Raw genomic sequence first — 24,884 nt, 5'->3', positions numbered from 1 at the left:
GGGAAAAGGTTAAAAATACTATAAAAAGATAAAAAATACTCAATGCAGAATCGAGGATCAATAACTGCTGCAGATGTAGGAGAGCGAGCCGAATAACGAGGGCTGACGCCTTATGTATTAGTCAAAGCCAGGAGTGGAACCTACAGGAAGTACGAGGGAAAGCCTCGCATCGGCTCACAAATAATAATGAAGAATACTGACCGATGACTGCGGTGTTAATGAGGCCCGAGACCTCCTGTGCGGATCGGACTCGGTACGCGGGAGCTCGCAGCTGGATCAGACCCTGTCCGCGGCTGACGACACTGATTACCTGCGTCTTCTATTTTCTTCACTGCCGATGGGTGTGGAAGCGCCGACCGCGGAGTGGAGTTTTTTTTTTATTTTTAAACTCCTGCTTTCCTGCGTAATCTGCAATTCATTTGCGTACGAGCCGCTGATTGACTTCAATGGAAGCCGTCCGTGCAGGAACTGCACTGAAGTGGAGCATGCTGACATTTGTTTTCCAGACCAAAAGGTCCGCAAAACACATCCGCATGCTTTATTTCATGTGCGGACGCGCATGCTTCCCTATGGGCGGCTTAATGCACGGGTGACCTGTGCGGATTCCGCAAAGCAGATCTATCCACTGGATCACCTTTCACTGCAGGTTTATTTTTGATCACACCATATACTCCCCACAGCGCTGCATGAGACACCCCTACAAGGTGTGCAGGGAGATCCTCGCCCCGGCTAGTCTAGCACCGATGGCCGGGCCGTGCTGCAAGTCATTCAGATATCTGGATTTTCCATCTAATGTGGATTCACACTGAAACTGATCTGAAGAAAACTTGACACATGATTTAATGCTGCATAAACAATGGCCAATCAGCTGATCGCTCAGTGTTAATAGCGGCCGTTCAGTACTGAACGCCGCTGTGTTATGTCAATGGAGAGGGGTGGGGGAGCAAGAGGAGAGAAATCTCCTGCAGCCTCCCCACTGAGACCCAATGCAGGTGCATGGGAGCTAGTATGTACGGGGACGTAGTTTGCCCGACACTCGTCCTGCCTAAACCAGCCTTTAATCCAACATGCCAATTGCTTCATGGGCATGTCCAACTATTAACCCCTTAGTGACCATCCTATAGTGTTTTTACGTCCTGCAGCTGCAGGACGTGTATGGAGGGAGGTAGCACCGCTATCTCCCTCCATACAGTGCGGGCGTCAGCTGTTTATTACAGCTGACACCCGCGGGCAATAACCCGCAAAGTAGTGCATTATTTTTCCTGCACGGTGAACGTCGTCCGAAAAAAAAAAAAAAAGAATGCCAGAAATACACTTTTTTAGTTACCCTGTCTTCCAGAAAAAATGCAATAAAAAGCGATCAAAAAGTTGTATGTATTCCAAATTAATACTATCGGAAACCACAGGACATCCCGCAAAAATTGAGCCCTTGCACAACTACGTCGACAGAAAAATAAAAAAGTTATTGTGCGCACAAAATGACGGCAGAAAATAATTGAAAAAAAATCTAAAAAAAAAAAATACAAGAACTACAGCAAAAAAAATAACTATCTAAGTTTGGTATCGTAGTAATCGTACCGACCCAGAGAATAAAAATATCAGGTCATTTTTGTTGCAGTTTGTGCGTCGTAGAAACAGGACGCACCGAAAGATGGTGGAATGTCGTTTTCTTTTTCCATTTCTCTCCGCTAAGAATTTTTAAAACGTTTTTCAGTACATTATATGGTGCAATAAATAGTGCCATCGAAAAATACAACTCGTCCCGCAAAAAACAAGCCCTCATACAGCGACGGCGATGGATAAATAAAGGAGCTACGATTTTTTAAAAGGGAGTAGGAAAAAACAAAAATGGAAAAAAGCTCCGTCGCTAAGGGGTTAAACACACTATAAGCTACCTAATAAGTTGAATACTTATCTTGGACCGATCCTGCGTTACAACCTGTATTAATACTCCAGAGCTGCATTCACAATTCTGCTGTCATTTGAAACAGTCAACGAGCTTGTTGGCAAATATCCCTCACCACTTTAGCTGAGCTCCTATAATGGACGGGGACGGTTCTAGGACAAACTATCAGATTACTGTGCAGCGCCTCATGGAATGATGACAATCCTAGAATGTAGGTCACTAGAACAGGAAATGCTGGAAGATTGCAGCTCTGGTAGGCAGGATCACCTACCTATACACTGTACGAATATCAAGGTTATTCTAAATGGATGATTTTAGAACCCGTCCAATAACCGCATCGACACAATCTTTATAGTCCGACTGATCTGTTCTTTTATTTCCATAATGCAGGAATATAGAATTATAAATTATTACACATATGTAGCGCGATAAATGTCCTCAGGGCCGGCGTAGTCGGCAGGTGTAGCAGAAGCATCCGCCGGCTCACGCTGGTATGTTAGGAGGTCTTCAGCACGGCTCGAGGTTCTTACACTCCACGATGACAGATGAACCCGAGATGCGGGCACCGTACCATCCCTTCCAGAACTGCGTGTCTCTTCCTTTATGAACAAAAGTCACATATCGTACACCAGGGCCATAGTGGCAGAATTCATGATAAACCTGAACAAACAGTAAGATGACAAGTCAGCGGTCATTTCTAAAACAGGAGATAAGAAGCCACACAGAGGATGACCCAACAAGGGGCCTGAAGTTGGACAAATGCATTTTCATGATGGTACCTTTAAAAAGCTTGTGTCCCCCCCTCCCCCCATCCAATTTCGGCACGTCTTGGTAGGATATGCCATTATGAATAGTGGGTGCCCCGCCTGATGAAAGAACCTAAGAGGAGTGCAGGGAGAAGACGGCTACACGCGGCTGAGCCCCGACAGCGGCGGATGGGGGAGTATATATATTTTCTTATTTTTTACACTTGATATGGATAATTTTCAGGGAAAGGCTTATATTTAAAGCCCTTCCCAAAAAAAAAAAAAATCACTGTGCGCTCCGTGTGGGGTAGGCAGAATACAGCTGGACCGCTCTGTTCTTCATACCCCGCCTGTCATCAGGGAGCGGGATACAGCTGAGTGCTCGGAGCGGGGTACAGCTGAAACAATAGTATCAGTTGTATCCCGCTGTGAGCTCCTGATAAGGCTGATCATCAGCATGCTGGAAGAGAACGATGAGCGATGGCTTAACGAAAACTGCGCGATATCAGTGCAGTTACACACAACGATTATCACTCAAAAGACAACTGCTGTACTGCGCATGCGCCAGCCCTCCATGAGGATCTGGAGTGGTAAGTTTGGGGGGGGGGGGGGGGGGGAGCGCCGTGGCAGACTCCGCTGCGATCTTTTGCTGGCAGAGTCCGCCACGGCTGTGGGCATGAGCCCTTATACTGTATGATGAATGCTGTTACAAAAACAAACAAACAAGCTAGAATTGTAGATTTTGGTAATCTTGTCACTAGGCAAAAATGGAATAAAAAGCAATCAAAACGTTATATGTTCCCAAAAACTGGATAAATGAAGACTAGAGTTCATCCCGCAACAAAACCAGGCTCTTATAGAGCTCCGGCGATGGAAAAATCAAAATGCTACGGCTCTTGGAATGCAGCGACACGAAAGGAAGTCCTTAAAAAAGGATTATGTGTACAGAAAAAAAAAAAAAAAAAAAAAAAAAAGAGTAGAACATAACCCCCCCACCCAAAAAAAACCTATAAACTTGGTATCGCCAGGATCGGGCTGACCCAGAGGATAATGTTCTCATTTATTTTGCACACTGATTGCTGTAAAAATAAAATCCAATAGACAAATCGTCCTACAAAATAAATAAATAAATAAATAAATAATAAACGCTAACAGGACATTATATGTACCCAAAAATATATAAAAAATAAATAAATGAGTCGGTCATTAAGGCACAAAGCGGCTTTGTCATTAAGGGGTTAAGGTGCATGTCCTGCTTCAGCAGTCCAAGATGGCTGATGCAATCTTCAGACTACTTAAAGGGGTTGTCCCGCGCCGAAACTGGTTTTTTTTTTCAATAGCCCCCCCCGTTCGGCGCGAGACAAACCCGATGCATGTTATACAAAAAAAAAAAAACGTCCAGTACTTACCCGAATCCCCGCGCTCCGGCGACTTCTTACTTACCTTAGTAAGATGGCCGCCGGGATCTTCACCCACGATGCACCGCGGGTCTTCTCCCATGGTGCACCGTGGGCTCTGTGCGCTCCATTGCCGATTCCAGCCTCCTGATTGGCTGGAATCGGCACGTGACGGGGCAGAGCTACAAGGAGCAGCTCTCCGGCACGAGCGGCCCCATTCGGAAGGGAGAAGACCGGACTGCGCAAGCGCGTCTAATCGGGCGATTAGACGCTGAAATTAGACGGCACCATGGAGACGAGGACGCCAGCAACGGAACAGGTAAGTGAATAACTTCTGTATGGCTCATATTTAATGCACGATGTACATTACAAAGTGCATTAATATGGCCATACAGAAGTGCTGAACCCCACTTGCTGCCGCGGGACAACCCCTTTAATCCCCATATTGCATTAGTAATGTCAGACTACCAATGCAATATACGGGCTCTCTAACTGGCCAGAAGCGCTCGAACAGTGCAGTGTATTGGGCAGTTAGGATAGTGCTGCAGCCATCTTGGAAAGCCAAAAACAGGGCCTGGATTGGAGGGGTGACTCCAGGTAATGTATGTATACAGATGGTATCGTACCTGGAGATAACGCGCGTCGTTCCATTGGGGGATGGGATCGGGGGTCATGGTAAACTCCTTTATTACAGTTTTCTTATCAGCAGCCAAGAGCTGAACTTTTATTTGGTACTGACATCCACAGTCATTGCGCCCAGCGTACCTACGAGACAGGATTCGGACCGCGGTAATTACACTTACAATGGTTTCCCACCCTATATATACACACAACATTAGGCCTCATTCAAACGGCCATAACCTGGCCCATAGTCCTAGCCCAACAGCAGCTATACAGCCGGCCAAGGGAGTGTGGGGTTTAGGGGGAAAGGGGACGCGAGTCAAAGTAAGCCAACCCATTGGTGGTGTAAAGTGAGACAAAAAGTGTCTTCAAGAGTTGAGAAAGGTGCCTCAAATTTATCATCCCGCGTGAAGCACTATGATGAACTTGGCGCACCTTTTGACTGCTTGGTCCAAGCTTACACTGCCTAAGTGCCGGAGCTGCTCTGGATCGCTGTGGGATGAGCCGATCAGCAGGGCTGCTGTTATTGTTTTAACACAATTTGAGGCATTTTTAAAATATTGTCTACAAGGAGAGACCTATCAATAAAGCCAAGCTGGCCAGGAAGAAGGGGGGAGGGGGAATTGGTTAGTGAACATTTCTCATGCTGCAGTCTTTAGCTTAATGCAGCAGGAAAAGTATAAAGCTTCCCATTAGGATGAATGAGAGTAGACTTCGTAATTCCCAGTCAAGGGCGATTTATAGAATTGCTTTTAAAATTCCTCTTCCAATTTACCATTACCCTATTCTGCCAGGGTGTCTCATGTTCAAGGGTAGCTACAAAGAGCATCTCTCACTTTGGGGGACTGTACGGACAGCTTTAATGAGCAGTGTGTAATACCTCATTTCTCCTGCGGGGTTGCTACAGGGAGATTAAACACTTGCTGGTTTTCCAACAAGATGAAAAATTCCTAAAGGAATGTGCAGCAGGACACCTTTTACCAAAAAGGGATTTTAAGCCCTTTAATAATGGCTTATTAGCTCCTTAAGGACAAGGGTGTTTTGGTCCTAAAGGACCAGATGCTTTTTGGTGATTTTACCCAAGCGGTGGCTTCACTGATCTATATTTTCCTTCACCTACCAAAACCATTTTTGCTGCCTTTTTCCCCCTGGGCTATTTTTTTTATAATTCTTTTTTCACTGACTTATTTCTGTTTTCTTTAGTTCTATTTGGTCACTTATCTTTATACCATTTTTTAAAACTTATTTTAGCGATTTTGTTTTTTAACATTTATGTTCCTCATGAAGTCAAATAATACCTCCGGGGGTCATTCACAGTCTTTTTATTTCATACTTTTCCACTGTAGCTGGGGTGTTCATAGGAACCCCAGTTACAGGGGGAAACATCCCCATGTAGTGACAGTAGTCGCTAACAGAGCTGATCAGGGTCTGCTAGGACCCTGCAGCTCTGCTATGCTATGCTAGGGGGCACCTGGAGGTCATGTGATCCCCAGTCAAATAGCGGAAGCAACATTTCCGCTTTTTCCCTTCACTACATAGCACTCATTGAGCGCGATGCAGCCTGCAAAAGAAAAGGCAGAAGTGGTTAAAAACTACTTCTCCTCAGGGTCCTTGGCTGTGACTAACAGCTGAGGACCTGACCTGCTTTGGTTATAATGCAGGATCATGAGCTCTAATCCTGCACCGTATTGCTGCTATCGGTTGTAATTAAAGCCCAGAACCAAGCGCCATAAATTTACTGGTCCTTGAGGGGTTAAACCTCTGTACATAAAGCTAACATAACAACCCACCAATCAGATATGCAGATTACAGGCTGGTGGACGTCCAGAAAATGCTCCCACAGTCCTTCCTGTAGAAGGTCTATGACTTGACTCTTCTCACACCACCTGTAGAGAGGCAGAGGGTTAGTAAGGTCGGACACAGAATGAGCAGCACTCTGCCTACTGGTGACTTACTCGAATGAGGTGACAAAGCAGGTCTGGCTCTCCGCACCTTCTAAGACCGAGTGATTGTCCTCCACCCTCCATCCGTCCCCTCCGTGTACAGCGCTCCAGTGATCAAGTTGTTCTGGAAGAAATCATCAAGTTTACTCAACAAGCATTGACGAACCAATCCTCCAATCCCGCCTGACGTCACCGCCAGCTCATTGGCTCGCATGCAGCCCGTTTAGACAGGCAGATCTATTGTTGGCTCGTTAAAACGAGAATCACTCAGTCTTTCACATTTGCTGTACAAGCCAATAGCAGCACTGAACGAGGATTTTTTTCATGCCTGAATGAAAAGTGAACAATTCTAGTTCGGCGTTCACTCATTGGCTCGCGGTTAGACCGAACAATTATTGTCCACTTTTGCTCGTTTGAACGATAATTGTTACATCTAAAAGCACCCTTACTCAGACACCGGGCCAATGATGACTTCCTTGCTCTGCCACCAGGGTGCATTCTGGGCAGAGCCAACAGAAGATGCCTTCAATAAGTTGCCATGACCTTCACCTTAGAATCCAAATTATATTTGGGGGTCTAATAAAAGTCATATGCACTTACTTGGGAACGAAGAGCATTTGTTTGGGGTCGTTGTTCATATAAAGCAAGTATACATAAAAATGATGTGCTCCAACTGCAGTGGACTCTCCGGGAAACAGACCGGGTCAGATGTATAAAATAATGCAGTGTGACAGTGCAGTTAGCAGAATGACCAGCAGAGGGCTCCAAAACAGTCATTCTGCTAAAGGGATGAGAGAGAACCCCTGTGTGGGTGTGGCAGGAAGGGGAAAAAAAAGCCTTGGTTCCTGCCACACTCAGGGCTCCTGAGTTTTTCTCAAGGTTGGAGAAGACTGCTCTCTCTGGGATGAGGGCATGTTAGATCCCAGGGAGAAGCATATAGAGACCTGCTGCCCCGAGATAACTCCTGGAAAGGATAATGATAGACTGTGCATAACGTGCATGCTAGGAGGGTAACAATAGCATGAAGCCTGTACTGGTACCGCTCTTATGTTCACAATAAATGGACTTTGTTTTCACCACAAACTGGCACAGATGGGGGTTTTTTTTGAGTGCTGCCAACTGTCTCAGGGTGGAAGACAGCGGTCCTGAGCAGTGATAATCCCCCAGGTCATCACAGCAGATAAAGTCCTGCCGGACGTTTTAAAGCGCTGCAGAATAAGTTGGCACCATACAAATACAGATTATTATTATTCTCCTCACTGATCTTCTCCTGTCTCCTGCAGTCCCCCGGGGTCACATCACCTCCAGCCAGCCGAATCCTCTTGTTTTGGAGCGTCCATTCTCTGCAGTCTCCTTCCAGCAGGTCAGTGTAGGTTATGTCACTAGTGACATAGCAATCACAGCCTAGCAGGGAATGCTGAGCTATTGCAGAGACTGCGCATGCGTGCTATCTCACGGCAATACAACGCCCATGCGCAGTCTCGGCAATAGCTCGGCATTCCCTGCTAGGCTGTGAATGTTACGTCACTAGTGACATAACCTACACTGACCTGCCGGAAGGAGGCTGCCAAGAATGGACGCTTCGTCACCAGAAGAGGAGGATCTGGCTGGCTGGAGGTGATGTGACCCCCGGGGACTGCAGGAGACAGGGGACGGGAATAATAATCATCTTTATTTGTATAGCGCCAACTTATTCTGCAGCGCTTTAGGGTGAATGCACACAGGCGGAAATTCCGTGTCGAGATTTCCCGCAGAATTTTCGCCTGTGCCCGCTGCCATAGGATTGCATTGGTTTATGTAATCCCATGCAGACAGACGCAATTTGATCGTGTGAAATCTTGCACGGTAAACAAATCGTGACGTGTCCCATTTCTGAGCGAGCCTCGCAGAAGCCCAGCCAGCACATCGCAGAGCAGAGAGAAGACGCCGGAGGAGGTGGGCAGCGGGTCGCATCCTGCTGCGAGTATTCTCGCAGTGAGGTCCGACCCGGCCGTCTGCATTCACCTGGTGAGAAGGCTGACGGGGGAGGAACAGGTAAGTTTTGATTTGTTTAATGACAGAACTCCTTTAAAGCCTATGCTCCAGGAGCGGCTCGGGTTGTCAGCTGTTATGCCCAATGTCCACGGGCGGATTTGAATGCGGGAGATCAAGCCGCCCATAGGGATTCGCCTCCGCAAAGCAGCTAAAAACATGCAGATATGATTTTTCCCCCTGGTGTGCGGATCGCACGTGCGGGAAGAGATCGCAGCATGCTCAGCTTTCCTGCGGATCACGCAGGGATGGCTTCCATTGAAGTTAATAGAAGCCGTCTGATCCGCGGCCCGGCCGCAGCCGACACTGCAGGCATGCCGTGGATCTGGGAAAAAGCAGGAGAGTCAAAAAAAAAAAAGGTACTGCACGTGTGTGTGGACACATCTGCCATGCTGAAGAAAGAAGATCCGGCCACTACGGAGGAGACCCGCGCTGGATCCGGAGAGGTAAGAAACTGTCTTTTTCTCTGTTCATAGTTTTTCTCAAGCGCCGCGTCTCAGCCAATCAGAGCAATTGCTTGCTGGAGGCGGGGTTTTCAAACCCCATTACCAGCAAGTGAACTTCTGTTGGTGCAGAGAAGCCTGCTGGAACTCTGGAGATATGCACGGAAGCCTGCCGGATATGTGAAGACCAACGAGCGGGACCCGGACGGCGCCTGCTAGGTATGTATTATAAGGCATCCCCTGAAAATAAGACCCTGTGCCTCTTTTGGGGCAAAAAACTAATATAAGACAGGGTCTTATTTTCAGGGAAACACTGTACTACTATGGCTACTATGAGGGGCGCTTTTACTACTGGGGCCACTATGAAAGCACTATTACTCTACAGTCTTACAATCGGCCCTTTGAAGGCAACCATAAGGCTGATGTGGCCCTCGGTGAAATGGAGTTTTTTACATCCCTGTACTAGGAGACTTGAACCTACAATTGTTTGATCGCTTTTTACAATATACTACAATACTTCAGTATTGCAGTATATTGTATTTTTCACATTCACATATTAAGTCCTGCCATAGGCTTAAAGGGAACCGGTCATGTCTGATAGGCGCCATGAATGAAGTTGCGGTGCTTATAAGACAGGGAAAGTGTACTTGTACTTACCCAGCTCCCTGTTCCCTTGCTGTCACCCCTGGAAGTCGGCACTCAGTCTGCGAGCATGCCCCCCCCCCCCCCCCCACACTCCATTTTCTAAGTGAGTTCACATGCACTGACTGAAGAAATAAGTCGTGCTCACAGACCAAGTGCCGATTTCCCGGAGTGACTAAAAGGGAACAGGGAGCTGGGTAAGTACAAGCACACCACCCGTCCTCGATGTTCTCTGTCCTAGAAGCACCGTAACTTAATTTGGTGCGGATTATACTTGACGAATTTTATGTTAATGTTTTAATACACGTCAGCACTGCAAGCTTTCACTAGACCCAGGGCTACCATGGCAACCATCGGCACCCCCAATGACATCACAGGAGGACCAATGGTAAGTTGGAGGGGGTACACCCACCCCTCCTGGTTGACAGTTTACATCCCATGGTCAGGATTGAGCTGGTTCTGACCGCGGCTGTTTGCAGCAGGTGTCAGCTGTCAGAAACAGCTGGCACCCACTATATATGCTTCGTATCCACCGGCACCTCTGTGATGTACATGCATGTCACAGAGGGGGAAGGGGTTAAATGGTCACTTACTTTTGAAACAATTTGTGCTTATATGATAGCCAGTGTGATAAATAAAGTGATTTGTCATTTTGCTAGTTATCTAAAATTAATGTAAGGTGCTGGCCACTAGGGGTCTCCCTTCTTTCTAATTTGTTGGCCACTCATGCAGCCCATAGTAGTCTATTGAAAGAAGAGGGAAGGAACCAGAGACTCACACAGATGTGGCTGCTGCAGCTAATGTTCAGTGATTTGCTGCCTTACAGCTACTGGAATCACATCTACACTGCTCAGCACTTCTCTACCGTCCTTCACGATACAGTTATTTCTCTGTGTGTGCTACAGAGAGTTAGGGAACATAATCTGCTGCTTTCTCCATGAGCCGTGTATAAAGACATCACAGCAGCAGTCTCCACCCACAAGCTCAGAGAAAAGTGAGAATGAGAGATTGAGCTTGCAGAGAGTAAAACCGGTAATAAATGCAGAATACAAATCCTATACTGCCCAATATGGTGTCATTTCTCATGTTCGCACACCTCAGCTTATTCAGAAAAGTCATGCGCACTTTTAAACAGGATTTGCACTGAACAGACAACAAAGGTTGATTGCAACCAAACCTGGAGCAGTCATGTGGCATAAATATGTCCTAGCAACATGCAATATAGGCAGACAGTTCTGGGGTTCTTTAACAGACCCCAGACTGTCCATTCATACTAGTCATGGATGTTAATTCCATCATATAGATTACCTGTGACATGATCAAAGGGACATTCCCCCAGTTTCTCCCTTTCAATTAGTGTTGATCACAGCACTCAAGGGGTTAAATGGTGGAAATCAGAGGTTCCTCTGATCTCTACTCTTAGATGATGGCTGTGCATTACAGCACTGGTCAGCTTCTGATCATACATGCCCGATGGTAGAAGCTTCACGAGGAGGAGGAGTATGCGCATCATCACACAGCAACTGCCTGCATGCGCATCATCACACAGCAACTGCCTGCATGCTCATCATCACACAGCAACTGCCTGCATGCTCATCGGCGGTCCTGAAGGGGTTACAAGTGTGATTCCAGTATAAGCCCCCCATTAGAAAAATACTGAACGATGGTGAATTACTAACAGTGGCGCCGCTCTCCAAGTCCTATGCCCTCACCGGTGCCACACGGATTACGCAGCAGGTTCCGAGAAAATGGCTTCTTCAGATAAACTTTGGGCCAGGAGAAGTCCTGGCACATTTCAGCAGCGCGGAGCATCTCTCTCCGATGTTCTCGCTCACACTTGATCCTCCATAGTGAGGGGGAGTCGACCAGACGCTTCCATCGCTGGCTCACGCGCCTGCAGCGGAGGAGCAGGTCTCGTGCCGGTACAAAGCTGAGGATCAAGAGGTGAATCTCATCTGGGAATGGCTCCAGGTCCATAAAGAAATAAACCTGTCTTAAGGAAGGTAAAGAGTGCTGGGATGTTCTTGGTCTTAAGTCCCGGGCTGATGTGGGACGTGGTGATGGCGGTGACTTCTGGGAACCCCCCTGACCCATTTTAAGGTCATCAAAGTCTACAAGAAATAGAAGAAAAAAATATCATAAGCCCAGAAAGTAAACCAGAGTACAATATTTAGGCAACGTATTTAAAGGGGTTGTCCCGCGGCAGCAAGTGGGTCTATACACTTCTGTATGGCCATATTAATGCACTTTGTAATATACATCGTGCATTAATTATGAGCCATACAGAAGTTATAAAAAGTTTTATACTTACCTGCTCCGTTGCTGGCGTCCTCGTCTCCATGGTGCCGACTAATTTTCGCCCTCCGATGGCCAAATTAGCCGCGCTTGCGCAGTCCGGGTCTTCTCCTGTTCTCTTTGGGGCTCCGTGTAGCTCCGCCCCGTCACGTGCCGATTCCAGCCAATCAGGAGGCTGGAATCGGCAATGGACCGCACAGAAGAGCTGCGGTCCACGGAGGAAGAGGATCCTGGTGGCCATCTTCACCGGTAAGTAAAGCTTTCTTTAGGTCCCTGCATCGGGGTTGTCTCGCACTGAACGGGGGGGGGGGGGGGGTTGAAAAAAAAAACAAACCCGTTTCGGCGCGGGACAACCCCTTTAATTTAGTGTCTGCTGCCCAGAATCGGGCTGCTGCTGATCACAAGGTTTAATCATCATGCGTATGCAGAGACTCGTGCCCTGTACAGGATCCTAGGCAGACTGGACCTGACTGCTAGCAGGCAACAGGAGCTAAAGGCTCCTCGGGGGCTGTCCTCCAACAATTAGGTACGGGTGAGCCTGGCAGCAAGTGTTCAACTTCTCCACAGCACCACCAGAGGAGTAATGGAGTATTACATGGTTCCAAATGAAACCCATCACTGTTAATGGGGTTTCCCTAGGAAACACACTTATCTTCTAGGGTTCCACCTCTGGGACCTTCAGCGATCCCAACATCTGCACATCCGAATGCCCTATGTGAATGGAGTAGCAGGACGCATACTTTACCACTGGCTTCATTCATTTTTATAGGACGGATGAAGATTACCAAGCACAATGATCTCCCTCCATCCCACAGAAGTGGCCTGCTGCTCTCTTCACATGGGGCATTTGTAGTGCCAGATCTCAGGGTTCCTGGAGGTCCCAGTGGTCAGACTCGCGGTAAACAGACATTTATCCGCTATCCTGTCGACAAGGGATAAACGCTGATATTCGGAAAAACCTTAACCGCAGACGTTTTCACAAAAAACTCCATAAGATTCCGGATGTTCATCTAATAATATGCCCGCCATAGATGCCCTCATACGTAACCCAGTTGTACCCCTATCCTTCTTGCATCAGCAGGGGCTGAGATGTGGAATGTCATTTGGAACTTGTCTTTTTAGGACTTCTGCATCTGGAATGGTGACGGGACTCAGGAGGTGCGTCTGCCCTTCTGTATGAGATACCCCCAGTTCCAGAAGCATAAGATCTCCATGAAGGAGGGCGATCTTTAATGTCCACATGCCCCTGACAGAGCTATGAGCCTACCTTACCTGTGAACATGTTCTGTACCCCCAGGTTTCTCCAGAAGATCGGAGATGACTTCACGGATGCTACATGGGTAGATTGCAGGCTTTCGGATCAGAGAAGTGGCAGAACCTCATCAAGAGCCTGATCAATCTTTTTTTAACTTTGTTTTATTTAACAAAATACAGAATCACGGTACATAGCATATTTGCATGAAGAAAATATTATACATGACATTGATTGTATTTGTACAAATATCGTATATATACGTAAAAGTACATTTAATGCTGAACTGCACCTGTATAAATTGGTCAATAAAAAAAAAGGGGAGAAACAATGCTTTTTGTTTTGTTTTGCTTAGTTTCAAGTCAAACAGTTGAACAACAGTAAAAAAAAGGGGGGAGAGAGTGCCGGGCAGCCGCTCAGTACCTGGCAGAAAAATGGGAAATGCATTAAAGATGCGGGTGGGATGTAGGGAGAGATGAGGGAAATATGAGATCCCCAAGAGGGAGGGAAGGGGTGGGAGCCCGGATAGAACTCACATTGATGATAAAGTTTGTCGGTTGATGAGCCAGAGGCCCCAAATCTCCTGAAACCTTCCCGGGCATCCTCTATTCTTATAGATGATTTTTTCATATGGAGTGACATCGTTTATTAGTTTTATCCATTGTGATAGTAGGGGTGGGTCTGCAGCCATCCAGTGCAGTACCACCACTTTGCGGGCCAGAAACAGTATTTTCTTGAGGAAGGTGCGTGTGTATTTGGGCCATTGATCTTCTGGCAGTAGGCTGAATAAAATTACTTTGGGATCCATTGATATGTTAAATGGAGGTAGTAAAAGTGCGTTTGTAAAGGCTGCAATGTCGGACCAGAAATTGTTTACTGGTGGACAGTCCCAGATTAAGTGCCAGAAGTTCGCCCCAGGTTGATGGCATCTGTGGCATGAATTTGATGGGGCGTTACCCATTTGGTATAGTCGGTTAGGGGTGAGATAAGCTTGATGGATTATATAAAGTTGAATCAATTTATTATTCACGGCGGGCGAGACAGACAAATGGGATTCCATGATGTCTGTCCAATCATCAGTTGTGAGAGAAGGGATGGAGAGCGCCCATTTATTAAAGACTGGAAGTGGGTGGAGGTTTATTTTGGCTGAAAGTAAGTGTGTATAAAGTGCCGAGATCAAGCCCCTGGGTCCTTGGGATTTAAGGATTCCGATGGTAGGGAAGTTGGATATCTGAGTAGAGTTGGGGGGAAACTGGGTGGTCAGTGCGTGCCTAAGTTGAAAAAACCTGAACAGTTGGAGGTGCGGGGATTGTAACAGATCGCGCAGTTGAGTGAATGTAGGGAATACACCGTCCTTGTATATATCTTTGAGTGAGGTGACCCCCAAATTCCTCCAGTATTGGGGGTCTGGGACTGTCTGCAGAGCCGTCAGGCCTGGGTTATCCCAGAGAGGAAGATCGGATACTGTATCGTCAAAGCTCTGGATAGATTTTGTCTCTCTCCACACACTCAGCGCCAATCTGTGGAGTGGTAGTAAATCTGAGGGGTTTGAACATTCGGGGAACTCCAAGTACACCAACAGATTGTTGCCTTTCACTTGATGTTCCAGGTATTGATCTGTGATGGGTTTTACTGTGTTTTGGAACCACGGACGAATATTGCGGAGTTGACCAGCTAGATAATATAATCTGAGGTCTGGGAGGGACATACCCGCCTGATTTTTGGGTCTCTGTAATGACATTAAACTTAGTTTGTGTCTCGATGAGCCCCATATAAATGAGGAGATGTGGGAGTTTAGGGATTGGAAATACCGTTTGGGGACGATCATAGGCATGTGCTGTAGTATATATAAACATTTCGGTTGTATAGCCATTTTGACTAGGTTTATGCGACCTGCAACTGATAGGGGCAACCTGGACCATTGTTTAAGTTTGTGTCTTATGGTCTCAAATAGAGGGTCAATATTTTCTTCTAGGGCTCTATTGTGGTTTCGGGTTATGTTTATCCCTAGGTATTTGAACGTTGATACCACCGCCAGGCCATATCTAGCCACTGAGGGGTCTGTCACAGGGTTATGGTCCATGTATAGGATCGTGGATTTGGACCAATTTACTTGTAGGCCTGAGTACTGGGCAAATTTATCAATGTGTTGTAGGGCCTGGGGGAAAGAGGTTTCTGGATTTGACAAGAACAGGATCGTATCATCCGCGTAAAGGCCCACCTTGCTCTCCAGGCCTCCCCACTTGATTCCGGCTACGGCCGGAGTGGCTCTCAAACGGATCGCCAGCGCCTCTATGGCTATGGCGAATAAAGCCGGGGATAGTGGGCAGCCCTGGCGGGTGCCCCTGGTCAATGAGAAGTCGGCTGATGGAATACCGTTTAGTTACATTGGCGCTTGGGGATTTGTATATTATTTTGATCCAGTGTATAAACTGGGGACCGAAACCGAAGCGAAGAAGGCATGCCTCTAGAAAGCTCCACTCCAGGGAGTCGAAGGCTTTCATCATGTCCAGTGATGCGAGGGCCCAGGGCATATTAAATTTGGTACCAATCTGAATGGCGGTTTGGACTTTTCTTATATTGATCGTTGTGGATTTCCCTGGCATGAAGCCGGTCTGGTCTGGATGTATAATAGAAAGGATGACTTGGTTTAATCTGGTTGCTAGGACTTTGGTTAGGATTTTGTAGTCTGCATTGACTAGCGAAATGGGTCGATAGGAGCTACAGTCCAACGGGTTTTTATTGGGCTTTAGTAAGACGATTATGGTGGCTTTATAAAATGAGGGGGGAAGGGAGTTACCTATTTGGGCTTGAAGTAGTGTTTCGTGCAGTAGTGGGGTGAGGTGTTCACTATATTTTTGGTATACTTCAATGGGGAGGCCATCTGGGCCTGGGGATTTATTCAGTGCCATATCTTGGATGGTTTGCTGAACCTCCTCTAGGGAAATAGGGGCTTCTAGAAGCGCTATCTGTTCGGCCTCGAGTGTTGGGAATATCAGATCCTGGAGGTAGTTGAGGGTGTCTGAAGTGGTTTTGTTAGTAGAGGAGCTGTAGAGATTGGCATAGAATTCTCTAAATCGTTCTGTGATGGACTGGGCATCGGTTAGCGTCTCGCCTTGTGTGTTTTGAATTTTGAGGATAGTATTAGAGTGGCTCTCCCGCCTGATGAGATTAGCCAGAAGATGGCTGGATTGGTTCCCCAGTTCGAAGTAATATTGTTTGGTGAAGAATAATTTACGTTTGGTTTTTTCATGGATTTGAATTTTATGCAGGCGGGACATGCCAAGCCATGCCACTTTGTTGGAGATGTATAGTTTTTCCGCCTCCGTAGCTCGGGCCTCAATGTCGCGGTCAGACTGGGATGTGGATTTTTTAATGTGAGTGATGGTGGATTTAAGACAGCCTCTGAGGTAAGCCTTGAGGGTATCCCATTTCAGGGCATAGTGGGTGTTGTTGTTGTGGACGTCTAGAAAGGTTGATATGTGGGCGGGTGTTTGGTCGTCGGTATCAATAAGTTTAAGCCAGAATGGATGTATTTTCCAGTTGGGGATGATTTTATTTTGGGGGAATTTTAAGGTTAATAGAATCGGGCAATGGTCCGAGACGCCCCGTGGGCAGTGTGTTATATTGGAGAGATAGATTGCTAGAGATGGGGAGCCGAATATGTAGTCGATTCTGGACAGGGTGTTATGTCCCTGGGAATGGCAGGTGTATTCCTGGGTAGTGGGGTGACTGATGCGCCAGAAATCCACCCATCCCACGCTGTCAGTAAGCTGTTGCAGAGAGGATTTAGCAGTGGTAGGGGCTGTGGATGGTGTATGGAACCTATCTATATTTAAATCCATTACTTGGTTAAAGTCCCCCATACAGATGACGCTTGCTAGGGGGTATTGGTGGGCAAACGCGATGGCCGCTTGTACGGGATATTGGTTGTTATGGGGTGGGTTGTATATACATAAGATGGTATAGGGTTTAGAGTCTATTTCAGCATATGTAAAAATGAATCTCCCTTCAGGGTCTCTACGGGTGCTAATTGGGTTCCATCTTACTGCTTTGTGAATAAGGAGTGAGACTCCCCTGGAGGAGGAGGTGTGATAGGAGTGGCTTACCCATTGGACCCACGGTTTTTTGAGTAGTTCGGCCTTTTCTGAGGTGAGATGAGTTTCCTGTAAACATACAATGACAGGATTAAATTGTTTAATGCATGAAAACACAGCCTTGCGCTTGGCGGTGGTACCCAAACCTCTCACATTCCAACTAAAACATGTTAACGCCATTTAAGTGGTAAAAAGACCCGGTAGTTCACGGGTAGGGCGTTTAAGAGCGGCGGCAATTTGCGTGTATTAATGGGATAGTAGCACCGGCACGGACTCTCCGGGGATTTAACAAGAACTGAACTATAATCACATAAACAGTCAACATGTAACATTCCGTTTAACAATTATAACGGAAATGTCAAGAGGAAATCTTAAAGTTACGCTCTATCAAGAGAGTAACGGTTGTTGCCAATAGGGGAAATTCCTGTGGCCTTAAGGGAAGTGGTGGCCTCGACTGAGACTAGTAGGTTTTGTGTCTTGAGGTCCCAATGAGGGGCTTATTGAATATTAATTGCCCATTGTTCCCAGTAGGCCAGGGGAATTACAGAGTAACATTACACATAAGATTTAGAGTATAGCTACGGCGTGTTCAGGATCCAGCGTCCGCGGATGGTGTAGGATGCATCTGGAGCCATTCCATGGCTTCGGCTGGTGATTGCATGAAGAGGGCTTTCCCGTCCGCTACAATGCGCAGGCGGGCTGGGTAGGCCATGGAGTAAGGGATATTCCTGTCCTTGAATTTTTTCTTGACCTCTATGAAGGTGGCTCTCTGCTTCTGTAAATCCGCGGAAAAATCAGGAAAAATGGAGATTAGCGAATTGTTGTATTTAAGTGGGCCTTTAATTCTGGCTTGACGCAGTGCGGTGTCACGGTCTCTGCAATTTAGAATCCTTGCCAGAAGGGGGCGCGGGGGGGCACCCGGGGGTGGAGGTCTAGTCGGGACACGATGGGCTCTCTCTACGGTGAAGGAGGCTGAGAAAATGTCGTTCCCCAGTATAGACTTTAGCCAGTTCTCCGTGAAAGACTCCGGATGGGAGCCTTCTGCTCGCTCCGGCAAGCCGATTATCCGTAGGTTGTTACGGCGGAGGCGATTTTCCAAGTCATCCATCTTGGACTGGCAGAATTCTGATTGTTTGGTAACTTTGTGTATTGCTGCCGGGAGTGGTTTCAGGGAGTCTTCAATGCTGGAAACGCGGTCTTCCATCTCACTCATTCTGCCTCGCATGTTTTGTAAGTCCTGTCTTAGCAGGGAGACATCTGCTTTGATTTCGTCTATTTTGCCCGTGAGGGAGGATTTGCAGATATTAATGGCTTCAAGAAGTTGCCGCATAGTGGGTTCCGGGGGTTGCCCCGGGTCTGTCTCGCTCTCTCTCGCCTGGGTGGTACGTGCAGGCCGTGGTGTGTGTTCAGGTGTCTCTGTCCTAGAGAATTCTTTAAGTTTTTCGGCCGCAGTGCCACCCTTGGCTCGGGTACTCATGTTGAACAAATATTAAGCGGGGAGGATGATTGGAGCTGTCGGAGTATATCTCCGCGATGTTATTGAGAGAGAATGTATAAAGCTGAAGAAAGGCCTTGCTCGTGTTGTTAGTGGAGCTGGGTGTCTTGAAGCGCTCAGCGGTGTTAGCTGGACACAGCCGGCCGTTAGGAATGTAGGCCCTTGAACGTTGTGTAGGGGCCTGGACTGCAGACCAGTCGGTCTAGCAGGAGATGGTAATTGGAGAAGGCGTGAGGACTAGGCCTCAGGGATTTAATGTGGGTCCTGTAGTGGCTCCTGGGGAATAGCCCTTGGGTCCCAAACAGATAGATGATTTAATGGGCTTGTTGTTTCGGCTGCCTTCACAAGCGCCGCTTGTCGGAGGTTATCCCGGGTGCACGGGTTTGTGAGGGGTTGCGGTGCTGTCTCTATTTTCCTTTATGGAGTGTCCTGCTAAGGGCCTTATCTGGGGGTGCTCCCAGTATTGGGCGACCCCCTCCTCGGGCGCAGCTTATGGGATGTCAATCTCCCGGGCAGTGACCCCCCCCTGACTTTACTCACAGTTCGTGGTCCCTCAGAGCAGGGGCCCAGCGGTGGATGAGCTCCGCCACGGATCTTATATGTCGGCAGGCAGGTCGGTATAATGCAGCAGCGCTGCAGCTCCGGTCGGCGTGCCGCCGCTCTAAAGGGTCCCGTCCGGCAGGAGAAGAAGGCCAGCCCGTGACGCGCTCAGGGCCTGCAGGGAGCGGGTTCGTCCGGGGCTCGGGCGCCTCCGCTGAAGTGTCTTGGCGGTGACCGGGAGATGGCCCCTCCGGGGGCACGTGTGTCTGCACCGCTCGCGGGGGGGGGGGGGGGGGGGCCGAGCGATATGATGCAGCGCGGCCGCTTGCGCGGCCGATGGTCCCGAGCCGCTGCACCGCTGGCTTCAGGTGCCGGGAGCCGGTCCCTCTGGTGTGTCGGGGCTAAATACGCCCGGAGGTTCTGTCGCACGGCGCCGCCGGGTCGCGGCCGAGAGTGCCAGCAGGGCGCTGGCAGGTGGTCGCCTCGCGCTCCGTTCCGAGTCTCCCGCCGTCCAGCGGGAACCCAGAAGCGCCGCTGTTTCTTGTTCCGTTGCTGCAGCAGGGTAAGTAGGTCCCGTCGGTGCCTCAGGGAGGTAAGTGGAGTACTTTAGGCCAGGATCGTTACAGGATAATAAAAATCCCCTGGGGAGCTACACCTAAGTGCGACCGGCCATCTTGGTCGCAGGCCGATGAAGTAGCCTGATCAATCTTGTCCGAGAGGTTCCTCAATAGGACTGTGAACTGGACAGGTAAGGTGGTGGTGGCAGCAGGTGCAGGGGGAGGGGCGAGAGGTGTGGGACTGGATCAGGTGTACAGCCACACAATGATAAACACTGCCAGGGACAGATAAAAGGGTTCTCCGGGCTTCAAAGGGAACCCATGACCTCCGAACAGCATCCTAAACTAAGGTATAGTGCTGTTCAGAGAGTAGACAGTCCAGGCACGGTCTGAAATCAGACTGCTGTGTGCACACACCTCCATAGGACAAAAAGTAATCTGAGTGGCCCTTTAAAAGAAAAAAAAAACATATAAAAACCACTTTCTTTCTTGTCCACACTAGGGGGCATTGATACCTAGAAGGGCGGCTTCAGACAACCGTATATTGGCTGGGTTTTCACACCCGGCCGATATACGGTGTCCTTGTCTGCAGGGGGAGGAGGCTGGAAGAGCCAGGAGCAGGAACTGAGTCCTGTACTCACCTCTCCTGCACCGCCGCTCCTGTTTGTTTATAGGCTGCAGTCCCGCCTGTTTACAGGACGCCACAGGCTGCTGCAGCCAATGATCACCGAGCTATGCCATTGGCTGCAGCAGCCTGTGGCGTCCTGTAAACATGAGGTCATGGGCAGATCTGCAGCGGCAGCACGAGGCACAGTGGGGAGAGGAGATTATATTTTGTGTTTTATGGCTGGGGGAGCCGGATTTTATACGTAAAAAAACAAAACCCTTTTCACAGCTGCAATACGATTAATCTCCAATCGTGCCATGTGTGCAGCCAGGCTCTCTGCATACCCCCTGCCACGGGGAAGGGGTTAATAATGGGGGCCTATCCTTAGGATAGATCATCGATATCAGAAAGGAGGTCCACAGCCCCTTCAATAAGCTGATCGGTGGGGGGGGCACGACCCCAATAATCAGATATCGATGACCTATTGTACAGACTGGCACCAATATCACAGTCCCAGAACAGTCCTTTAAAGATGGCCCATCCCGGCTCCTGACAGCTCTGTTCTAGAGCAGCTCTTCTTGGAGCTCTTTATCTGCTGCCCCTCTGTTACTCTTCCTGGAAATGTATGAATAAGTTGACAACTGGGGGTTACCAATCCCCTGGTCAATAGGGTGTGTCCTGAAACAGTTGGGCACTGCCAGCTCTCTTATCAAGGAGGTGTGTGCTGACATTGTCCAAGGGGAGCGGAAACACCCTGTTGTCAGTTTATTCATACGTTGTCAGGAGGAACAACAGGAAGAACGGCACATCGCAGGGTTTCAAGAAAAGACTCATCTGGAAATGTAAGTATTTGCTTAAAGTCTTCTACATATTCTGTTCAACCATTCGGTGGGTTTATCCTCTCCTGGGAAAGCTGGGTGACGATACAGTCACTACAACTGCCACAGCGGGCATCACCCAACGGTTCTATATGGTATACCTGCCAGGTTATGGCGGCAGCTGGCAACGCATCAGTGCATTAAGAGGCAGAGGCGTCATTCAGGACTTCGGGAAAGTTGGGTGATGCCACCGGGAAGGGGGGGGGGGGGGGGGGGGGGGGAGGAAGCCATTGTTATCAAGTAACTTTGATCTGGTGCATTCAATGGCACCGCTGTGAAGATCAAGGACTGTCAGGGCAAAGTACGCTGACCGCGGTACGTAACACCTGCGGGGCGCCCGGCTGGACACTATGGCTGTCCTTATAGGGGCACGGACAGCTTATAAGGCCGCCCTCACACGGCCATGTAGAAAAGTTGGGTTGTTTACGCAGCGTTTTATTGCGTGCAGAGCTGCGGTTTTAACTGCAGTACGATGTCACAACTCCCCCCCCCCCCCGCTCCTGTTGACATAGCAACCTGCGCAAAAAAATGAAGAAAAATTACGTATTCAATTGCGTATTTCCTACATTTTTTACAGACCCGATACATTTTAATGGGTGATTTATACGCGCGAAAACGCAGCAAATAGGACACGCTGCGTGCGTAAAATACATGGAGGAACGACGCTAGCGGCCCTACTGAATCCCCGGGGGGTTTAGGCGTATAGCGCGCAGCAAAGAAACGCTGGTGTGAGTGGCCCGAGGGCCGGCTAATGGGCAGCACACAGCTCCTACAGAACCTCGCAGAGCGCAATTTTTAAATAAAACGTCCCCCTGGTCTTATAGTGAGCGGTGAGCGCCGTATTAACGTGCGGACGTTTCCCCATTTTTTACAGGAGTCATCGTAACGAATCTAACAAACTTTACGTAATCCAGCTATACGTATGGCGCCAATATATGATGGCACAAAGGTCGCCGCGCACCAGTCGCTAATCTATACAGTCCGCGACGGCAGCGAGCGAGGGCGCCGCGGCGCTAAATTGTCAGAGCAAAACACGTCAAATGTGGAGCAGAGGAGCAACAAAAACATCCCTTTCTATTTACCATGGAAACTCCTGCAGCTGTGTGGCGTGGTTACCATGGTAACAGCTGTCATGGCGGCAGGAGCAGCTCCAATGTGGGCATTACCTGCATAGAAGAAGCAAGGAGGCCGCCGGGGTCTCTCCAACCAGTAGGGGCATCAGCTGACCTCCTAGGAAAGGAAACTAGGCTGACGTCATGTAACCACGCCTATATATGGGCGGGACACAGCGGGTGATTTTTATAAGCAGGAAGTGTAGGAATTCTGGGAGTTGTAGTTTTTAGACTGAACTACAGGGGGGATATAAACCGAGAGATGCCCTCTATAGATGAGAGGGAGGAGTCTGAACTTGTGCTCATAAGTCCTGACACGCCTCCCAGCTTCTGAACCATGAACAGTAACATACATACATACTGCGCCCCTGTGAAACTAAATGACCCCCCTTCTGTCCCTGCACATTGGGGCCACTTTCAAACAAGTGTATTTTTTACTCCATATATAGTCTGTGCCGCACATACCGTAATACGGAGCGAATGTAAATCCACGCATCTATTCACACGGACGTCGTTTTTTACATGCGCTAATTTTGTCCATATTTGCATTCATAGGTATTATTGTCTGTTGGGCAAATCCAGATCTTTATTACGGGTGTGATATCACGCTCATCTGATATTGGCCTAAGGTTGGTTCACACAAGCATATTCTAGTCGCATTTCTGCGTTCAGCCCAACCACGGGGTTTACAGACCCAAATTTGGATCACACGTCTGTATCATGGACACAGAGATGCCGCTGTAATACATCCATGTGAAACCAGCCTAATAGTGCCCACTAGTGACCCCTCAGAATAACAGTGCCCCTCCGTGACCCCTTTCACAATAATAGCCCCCCACAGAGCAGGGGTATACCTTTAAATAATGGTGAGACACCATTTCTACACAGTGATAGTGATTAGAGTGCAGTTACCCCCAGTGAACACAGGGGACATCTACTCTGGTAAAAGTCATCCATCTTTGTTTTTCTTCTCTATCCGGGCCCAGACCACCATGATGACTTCCTTCAGCAACGACTCCGCACACTCTCTCCATTCTGCTGCTATCCTCTGCTCCTCTCAGTAGCCACCTTAGTAATAGTCCCTCCTCTGTGACCCGCATTGGCTTGTCCTATTTCTCATCCATGACATGGACAGGCATCGGACATACAATGTGTGTTACCAGGCAGACCATGAAGAAACGGCCATGTGTATAGGGATTACACGGACAGCGCAGACTGTTTATGGTACGGACGCACCTTCCGAATTATCGGATGTGTAAAGCGGATCCAGAAAGGGTTTCAGTTACAGATGTCGGGCCCCCAGCACGTTATTTGTCACAAGCCACCATCTGCCTTGATGCACTCCTGTTAAAATGCCTATTCTGCCACCAGCAGTACCCACAGGTTCGAACTCGGAGTCTTCTGTAGTCGCCAGCCCTCCAGCTCCATACCTGCCGGAGGACCCGACCTCCACCTAGGGGCCCCTTTCACCAGGACTGAAAGGAGGAGGATTTCTATTGGCTAATGTTGTACCCTTCCAGGTTCAGCTGCTGATGCCCTTATTTTCGGGGCCACATGGATTCGTAGACTACCTGGGCACTCATGGTACATCCGTAGTCTTGGACATTGCATACTGATCTGATTAACCCCTGCTGTCCACATGAGCAGTGCTGGCCAATCAGGAAGCAGCGTGTCCGACTATGGATGACCATGGCATTAAGAAGTGGCAGGAGTGCTGTGGTCATGATAGGCGTATGAAGAAGGGCCCCAGGAATAGGCGGATTGGCGATGGGACCGGGAGAAGGTCGTTATTGGGTAACACATTCCTCCAGTCCCTGGATGAGACGTTGCTTTAACTAATGAAGAATGCCATCTTATCAGGATGGCTAAAGGTAAGTCCTAAACACCAAGGCTGTTCCAACCACAAGGGACTCCGACCCGGCATCCTCTCATCCAAGGTCAGACACCATTAGGCCACACAGTCTAACACTGCGGCTGTGAACATCTTGGGAGGCTTACAAGGGTCTCTGCAAGCTGCACTGAAGTCCCAAGAAAAAAAAATCAATATTTACAAGTCCCTAAATATCCATCTTCTTACAAGAATGACGGCTTTTGAAAATGTTCAGCAAATCTAAGTGGGATTGTCTAGAATTGCTTTAAAAACATAAAAAATGTGCTGTAGAGTATGCATTTTTGGCGCAAGTTGTGCTAGAATTCCGGCTGCTTGGGCTTAGTGAATCTCTGCACCATGATTGGTTTTGCAGTGATGCCTTACAGGTTTTGACCACAAGGGGGCAGTTGTACTGCGCACAGGATGCTCCTTTCAAGACGCCCCTTTTGTTT

General features: G+C 48.3%; 1 protein-coding gene across 4 annotated transcripts; it reads right to left on the bottom strand.

The window, feature by feature from the left end:
* Positions 1–2,254: 2,254 nt before the first annotated feature.
* On the bottom strand, positions 2,255–22,704 carry FBXO27 (F-box protein 27). Of its 4 annotated transcripts, none has more exons than XM_066581929.1 (7): positions 22,617–22,704; positions 17,386–17,442; positions 11,442–11,840; positions 6,626–6,737; positions 6,461–6,556; positions 4,676–4,814; positions 2,255–2,566 (listed from the first exon to the last, which is right to left on the bottom strand). In XM_066581929.1, exons 2-7 carry the CDS (start codon positions 17,387–17,389, stop codon positions 2,414–2,416), a joined length of 903 nt encoding a protein of 300 aa, XP_066438026.1. In that variant the 5' UTR covers positions 17,390–17,442; positions 22,617–22,704; the 3' UTR covers positions 2,255–2,413. The 4 variants fall into 4 exon arrangements, with proteins under 4 accessions (XP_066438026.1, XP_066438023.1, XP_066438027.1 ...); XM_066581926.1 differs by having other exon boundaries at positions 22,533–22,667; XM_066581930.1 differs by lacking the exon at positions 17,386–17,442.
* Positions 22,705–24,884: the final 2,180 nt, after the last annotated feature.

This window comes from Eleutherodactylus coqui, chromosome 10 (assembly GCF_035609145.1).
Source record: "Eleutherodactylus coqui strain aEleCoq1 chromosome 10, aEleCoq1.hap1, whole genome shotgun sequence".
In the NCBI taxonomy this organism is placed as follows: domain Eukaryota; kingdom Metazoa; phylum Chordata; class Amphibia; order Anura; family Eleutherodactylidae; genus Eleutherodactylus; species Eleutherodactylus coqui.
Note: the sequence above shows the minus strand (reverse complement) of the source record. Positions and strands in the feature narration are given on the sequence as shown.